Genomic DNA, 7,859 nt, shown 5'->3' with positions numbered 1-7,859 from the left:
ATATATATATATATATATATATATAACAAAATAAAAAAGAAAAAAAAAAAAAGAAATCCCAGGTATATAGTAGAGCTGACAAGGGACAGGCTGTAGTCACTTCTTGGCCACAGCCAGTTACTCAGAGGGAGCAAGTAGTTGGACCTTTGGGCTCGGGACCATGGTTACAAGAGATATCAAGCTCAACTAGTGTAACATACTATACAAAAACATTGTTCTACATCCGACTTTGGTGAGTAGCAACTGGGATCTTAAAAGCTTGCAAGAAGCCATCTAGATGCAACAATGGGTCTCTCCTCGTTCAGAGCAAAGAAGAATGAAGAAAACCAAAGATGCATGGAAACAATTAGTCCAAGGAACTGGTATACCATATGATCCTCACCTTATATGACTATGAAACCAGAAGAACTAGATGGTGCCTGGCTACCACTGTCAACCACTTAGAGGGGGATCTATGTAGGAGATCCTGGATAGAGTGGAAGAACAATGTGGAACAAAACTCAAAATCATTAAAAAAAAGAAAGGCAGGGGGACCAGGTTTGCTGATCCGATAGAGCCTGATGGAATCACTGAGACTATGGCCCCTAGCTCCCTTCAGGTCTGGAACTGAACCCACTCCTGTGGCTTCCACCAAACAAAAGACAGGCATATGAGCTGAACATTTACATTAGGTAGATAACACTCCCTGAAGAGCTCAATCATGGGAGAATAGAAGGACTATGTATCAACAGGGAGACAGCTCAGGAGACAGGAGTGCATGGGAGGGAAGGACACAAGGAAGAGGTAGTTATGGGGAGGAAGTGGGAAGAGAGCTGCTGCACTGTGGGAGATTGAAGTCAATGTCATGAGACAAAGTGTATGTGAACTGCTGTATGGAAGATGAATTTGCTCTGTAAACTTTCACCCAAATCACAATAAAATTTCAAAACACACACACAAATCCTGAGCTTTAAAAAGAAACTGGGGGGAGAGGGGGGTTGTGGAAAGGGATAATCAGCAGGCACATTTCACACAAATTTATTCCTTTAGTCTCTCCCCAATCACTAATGCAGTCCCCAATTCTCCTGCAAAATGCACACATTAGTCTTTAGTTTAATCTAGAACTTGTCTGGTGTACTCACTCTCACCCTAACTTTATCTCCTACCACAACAACCACCCAGCGTACACCAAACTCCAACTGACAGCTACCCAATCCAGGTCTGGGAGTATTCCCTGGTCAAGCATCAACCATCAGGACATTCAATCCTGCTAACTACTAACAAAAAACAACTGATTTGCTGATATGCCAGTTTACCAAAACACCCAAAACAGACAATCGGCACCTGCTGAAGTTACAAAACTTTATTATAAAAGACATTAAGTTTTCACCTGCAGTATCAAAAAGTCCAAGAGTATATGGCTCTCCACCGATCATAACTGTGACTGCATAGTTGTCAAAAACCTAAAAACACAGAAATACAACATCGTTAGTGTGCAAGGGGATGGTCACAATGAGACAGGACAAATCTCAAACTAAGGCAATGTTTCCTTCCTAGATTTAATCCTCTCTCTCTTAATCCATCTCCTTATATAATCATACTTGGCCAATAAAGCTCTTGAAAGAGCTACATGGTTCTTGGAAAGAGTGAAAGGGAGTGTGCTATGGGAAGTCCAGTCTACCCTAGCAGCCTGGATAAATATCTGCAGAAGGTCTAGAGGTGTCACAGGAGCAAAGTCCTCTAGCTATACAAATCGATCCTGTTCAAGTCTAAAGCTTGAGACAATACTTTACCTCAGTGTTCAGTATGATTTCTAAGAAACTATATCTTAATAGGACAGTTTCTTTTAATTAAAATTAAAATCTCTTAGAACCATGATTAATCATTTTCCTTTCAGGGTCCAAGACAAGAAAAGTCCTGTGCAAATAAGCCCATGAGAGAAATGAAGAGTTCCTCAAGGTACTCAAGGAAAGTGTCCAAGAAAGGGCTGCTAATTATTTGTTGGGCAGTTCATGAACATACTTCATGTTACTAGATCACATGACCTTCTCTGAATAATGCTTTATTTGTAAATAACCATAAAATTCGTAACAAACTTGGTTTTACCAAGTACTTATGAAAATGGGAGGTAAGGGTATTAAATCTGCAGAACCTGGAAAAGATGCAACACTAATTCATAGTTTCCTTTGAATTAATTTACAACTGAAAAAACTTTCAAACTGGGAGAAAGATGTTGCATTTTAAGACCAGCACTGCTTAACCTTTTAAGTTATCTAACTCTAATTTGCTGGTTCAAATTTTAAGAGATTGTTTGGGAGTTGGTTTACATGTCAAGAGTGGAAGCAAGGGCATGAGGAAGGTGAGAGTTAAAGGAATTCTGCTCCTGGTAACAAGAACAAAGAAATGTAATGAATTTGGTTAAGCTTGCAAAACATGTTATTTTAAGTTACACTTAAGGGATTCAAAAATAGACGTCTTTACTGGATTGTTCATATTACAGGACTGGACTCATAACAGCTGGCTTCCATTCCATACTCTACTTAAACTAGTGCTTGACTCCTTAAGACATCTATCTAAATCTTGTCCTTCAGATGGGCCTGAATACCCTCCCTCATCCATAAAAGAAGATAAAATGATATAATCCTTTCTAGCTTTAAATTTCTATTGTCTAGAAATAGCAACTCCCAGCTCATATATGGGCACAAAAAGTATTTTGTATCAAATTCACTTTCATAATAGATTAAACAGATACCATTATTATTTGTGCTTCATGGTCCATGTACATAAATAAGCTCATTTAAACTTTTTCTATTCTTCCTCTACCCCCAACTACCCCCCTCCCAGAGATTCATATACAAACACACATATACAAACCCTCACAAGTCCACCTTCAATATAACATCTAATGATCAAAATCACAGAACATTCAGAAACCATGTTTCCAGGTAAATTAATGGAGACTGAGACACAAAAAATCAAATAGTTGTCCTTATCTGACACAAGATCTTGGTATCTGAAAGTCCCCTAAAAGTCCCTTTCAACCTCAGAACTACTTCCATATACATTGTCCAATGGACCAATAGAAAAATGTGATTCTGTATTTAATTATACCTTCAGAATCTCCCCTCCAAGGAACTTTACCTTCTTTTTTCCTATAACCTCAATCTCTTTCCTTGCCCTGCAATATTATTTTAAAAGCCCACTACCATCCACCCCAACTCATAGTAACCCTACAGGATAGAGCAGAACTGCTCCACAGGGTTTCCAAGGCTATAATCTTTATGAAAGCAGACTGTCTCATCTTTCTCCTGCAGAGTGACTGGTGGGTTCAAACTGCCAACCTTTCCGTTAGCAGCCCAGTGCTTTAACCACTGCACCCTCAGGGCTTCTTTGAAACATTACAAAGACTGTTAATTTCAATGGAACATAACTACCAAGGCTTTGACCCTGTACTTATCTTCTGGATAATGTTCATGTTTCTAAAGATTAACCTACTCAATGCCATTTTCTTCCTTTTCACTTCCAAAGACTACTATTTCCTATCAACCACACATACGTTCCTTTTAACTCCTAAAAATATCTCACTTAACGTAGGGGGTGAATGCCATGCCAAGTCAACCCCAAATCCCCTCTTGCCACTGAATGGATACCTATGTAATAAAATTATACCACTGGGTAAGTCAACCAACTTGGGACAAACACTAGATCCCACACACACTGTTTCACAAGTGAGTGGTATATTAATTCAAATCCTCCACCCCACTCCTCTTTGTTATTTCAGTTTTCTCTCTACCCTCCTAAAGAGTTAATAAAAAGTAATCATGGGGCAGGACTCTCAAAGGCTACTGCTAGTGTACTCATAACAAAACAACTCTTCTCTACCCCTCTGAACACCAGTGTGGAGCTCCACTGTTATTGTTGTCAGTGCCATGTAGTCACTTCCAACTCACAGCGACTTTATGAACAACAGGAGGAAACAATGTCCAGTCCAGCTCCATCCTCACAATCATATGCTATGTTTGAACCCATTGTTGCAACCACAGTGTCAATCCATCTCATTTAGGGATCCCTCTTTTTCACTGACTCTCTACTTTACCAAGCATGATTTGTTTCTCTGGGAACTGGTGCCCCTTAATAACATGACCAAAGTTCAAGAAATAAAACCTCACCATTCTCACTTCTAATATTCCAGATACACTTCTTCCAAGACAGATTTGTTCACTCTTCTGGCAGTCTGTGATATAGTCAGTATTCTTTGGCAACACCCATAGTCAGCATTCTTTGCCAACACCCTAACTCATAGGCATCAATTCTTCGGCAGTCTTATTTATTCATTGTCCAGCTTTTGCATATATATTAAGTCTACTGAAAATAAGATGACTAAGGTCAAGATCACCTTAATGTAAAAGTGACAGCTTTACTTTTTAACACTTTAAAGAAGTCTTTTGCAAGCAGATTTTCCCAATTCATTTTATCATTTGATTTCTTGACTGTTGCTTCCATGTGTGTTGACTGTGGATCCAATTAAATGAAATCCTAGACAACTTCAATCTTTTCTCCATTTATCATATGTTGCTTATGATCCAGTTGTGAGGATTTCTCTTTTATGTTGAGGAGGAGTAATTCATACTGATGGCTGTAGTCTTTGATCTTATCAGTTAAGTGCTTCAAGTCATCTTTGCTTTTAAGCAAGCAAGGCTGTGTCATCAGCATACAACAGGTTGTTAATGAGTCTCTCTCCAATCTTGTTGCCACGTTCTTCTTCATGTAGTCCAGCTTCTCAAATTGTTTGTTCAGCATACAGAACAAATTAGTATGGTGACAGGATACAGCACTGACGCACACCATTCCTGATTTTAATTCATGCAGTATTTCTTTTCTGTTCAAAGAGTGTCTCTTAGTCTATGTACAGGTTCCTCGTGAGCAAAATTAAGCATTCTGGAATTCCCATTCTTCACAATGTTATCCATACTTTGTTATGATCTACACAGTCAAATGCCTTTGCATAGTCAATGAAACACAGATAAACATCATTCTGGTGTTCTCTGCTTTCTACCAAGATCCATCGGATATCAGCAACATTATCCTTCATTTCACACCCTTTTCTGAATCCCACACATATTCTTGAATTTCCGGCACTTCCCTGTCAATATAGTGCTGCAACTTTTTTTAATTATCTTCAGCAAAATTTACTAGCATGTGATATTAATGATATTATTTGATAATTTCTGCATTCTGTTGGATCCTCTTTTTTTAGAATGGGCACAAATATGAATCTCTTCCAACTGGCTGGCCAGGTAGCTGCCTTCCAAATTCCTTGGCATAAACAAGTAAGCACTTCCAGTACTGTGACCATTTGTTGAAACATCTCATTTGGTATTCCATCAATTCCTGGAGTCTTGCTTTTCACCAATTCCTTCAGTGCAGCTTGGACTTCTTCCTTCACTACCATCAGTTCTTGATCATATGCTACCTCCTGAAATGGTTGAACATCAATCAATTCTTCTTGGTACAGTGAGTCTGTTATTCATTTCATCTTCTGTTGATGCTTCCTGCAACGTTCAATACTTTGCCCACAGATTCCTTCAATACTGAAACTCAAGGCTTTAATTTTTTTTTCTTCAGTTCTTTCAGCTTCAGAAATGCCAAGCATGTTCTTCCCTTTTGGTTTTCTAATTCCAGGTCTTCACACATCCCATTTTAATACTTTACTCTGTCTTCTCAAGCAACTCTTCAAACTCTTCTGTTTCTTCCATTCTTGTTAGCTACTTTATGCTTCAGAACAAGTTTCAGAGTCTCTTTTGACATTCATTTTGGTCTTCTCTTTCTTTGCTATTTAATGAATGACCTTTTGCTTTCTTCAATTACGTTGTCATAGATGTCATGCATCAACTCATCTATTCTTTGGTCATGAGTGTTCAATGCATCAAATCTCTTCTTAAGATGGTCTCTAAATTCAGATGGAATATACTCTCAAGGTCATACTCTGGCTCTCACAGACTTCTTTAAATTTTCTTCAGCTTCAACTTGAACTTGCTTATGAGCAACTGATAGTTTGTTTTGTAGTCAGCCTGTGGCCTTGTTCTGACTGGTAATACTGAGCTTCTCCACTGTTTCCTTCTAAAGATGTAGTCAATTTGATTCCTGTGTACTCCATCTGACAAGGTCCATGTGTATAGTCAACATTAATGTTGTTGAAAAAAGGCATTTTTGATGAACAGGTCATTGGTTTTGCAAAATTCTATCATGTGATATCAGCATCATTTTTCTCAAAGCCCTATTTTCCAACTACTAGAAAGGAGCTCGCTCCATTATGTCTAAGGAAATAGCTCCACAAAATTCTCTCCTTTCCCTCCAAGGAGAGACACATACTAGTTTCTCTGAAGTTACAAAACTCTGGAAAACATCCCAGGAAAGCTCTAAGCACTGGCCAAGATATATTTTTTTTTTTTTTTAAAGTCATCTCATTCCAAAATGTAGGGCATATTTCTCCAAATTGCGTCCACCACTCTTCAGAATATTGTCTAGTGGACCGTTGCCTCCCAGCACTTCTTGTAAACCTTTGTTATCACCCCTTCTGAATTTCCACTGATTTTCATCTGTTTAAAGTGTAAGTAATTTAACCATAAGAAGTTAAGATCCTTACAAACAGGGAACACTGGCAGACAACAAAAGTTTCAGTACACAAAGAGGAACAGTTTACAGAAAAATAGCACATCATAACACAATACATTTCACATACAGATGGAACCCTTTATACTTACAGTCGGTACATATTCAGATGGAAATTTGTTTGTTGTATAGGATATCAGGAGACATGTTTTACCAACGGCACCATCACCCACAACAACACACTTAATTGTCTGCATTGCTGAAATAGTTTTGTATCCACTTTAAATATTTCAAATTCAATGCTGACCTGCAAAAAAGATGAAAGATAAAATGTTTTATTTCTTTATACATATTTATATATGTATTTCTTTCTCAATTAGCAACAGGTTCATTGGTTCAGAGCACAACTACTATAAATGAAGCAACCTAAAAGAAGAGAACTAGTGACTTGATGAAAGTCACAATAACAAATATAAGTCAATTTTCTAAGTTTCTGGTCCCTGATTTTTTTCAACTTAAATTAAAAAAAAAAAAAATAGTTCAAGTGGTATAATGAGCAGCATAACTCATTTTATAGCAAAAGAGGCTATATCAGAATGAATCACATGTTATTTTCCTTGCCTTCAGTGGTATGTGCACGCACACACACACACACACATACATGTACTCAACTACAGTATAAAGGGCACTGCTTTTTAAAAAAAACAGTTAATCTGCCCAGCCTTAGAGCTGTACTTATTCTCAGGCTATAATCAACAAGCAGCAGAGGACCCCTACAATACATGAGCAGCAGAGGAACTAGATAAACATCAGGATGATCGATCCCTGGTCTCAGCAGCAGTTTCAGCACAAGACTGCATAGTTAGAAAAAGTCAAAATCTACATTTTATAATGAAAAAGACTGCTCTAAATCACAATGACTTATACATAGATATATTACTTAGGTTTCTCTTAATCTATTCCTCCATTCTATGAAGCTATCAGTTACAAATGCACCAAAGATTTGTAACATTTCATCACCTCTGAGGTATATTATTTTCCCTGCTAGTTGTCTGCCAATTCTTTCCCTCTTTAGTAACAGAATGTTTAGCTAAGCATGTTGCTGTTGTTGGATGCCATCCAGTCAATTCCAACCTATGGTAACCCCAATGTGTTACAAGCTTTAATCTTTCCACGAGCAGATCTCTAAGTCTTTCTGCCACAGGGCCACTAGGTGGGTTCAAACCAATAACCCTTCCTGTTCCCACTGCCATCGAGTCAATTCCAAC

General features: G+C 38.0%; 1 protein-coding gene across 1 annotated transcript in view; it reads right to left on the bottom strand.

The window, feature by feature from the left end:
• The window catches only part of CDC42 (cell division cycle 42), a 31,326-nt gene extending 24,478 nt beyond the window's left edge, over positions 1–6,848 (bottom strand). Inside the window, exons 1-2 of the mRNA XM_007935680.2 lie at positions 6,744–6,848; positions 1,370–1,442 (exon numbers count right to left, since the gene is read on the bottom strand). Of these exons, the coding sequence (XP_007933871.1) occupies positions 1,370–1,442; positions 6,744–6,848 (178 nt within the window). The remainder of the gene's footprint in view (positions 1–1,369; positions 1,443–6,743) is intronic.
• Between the last annotated feature and the right edge of the window lie 1,011 nt (positions 6,849–7,859).

Source organism: Orycteropus afer, unplaced genomic scaffold (genome assembly GCF_000298275.1).
Source record: "Orycteropus afer afer isolate SDZICR_OR568_19922 unplaced genomic scaffold, OryAfe1.0 scaffold00031, whole genome shotgun sequence".
Taxonomy (NCBI): domain Eukaryota; kingdom Metazoa; phylum Chordata; class Mammalia; order Tubulidentata; family Orycteropodidae; genus Orycteropus; species Orycteropus afer.
The sequence above is the reverse complement of the archived record's forward strand: the minus strand, read 5'-3'. Positions and strand labels throughout refer to the sequence as shown.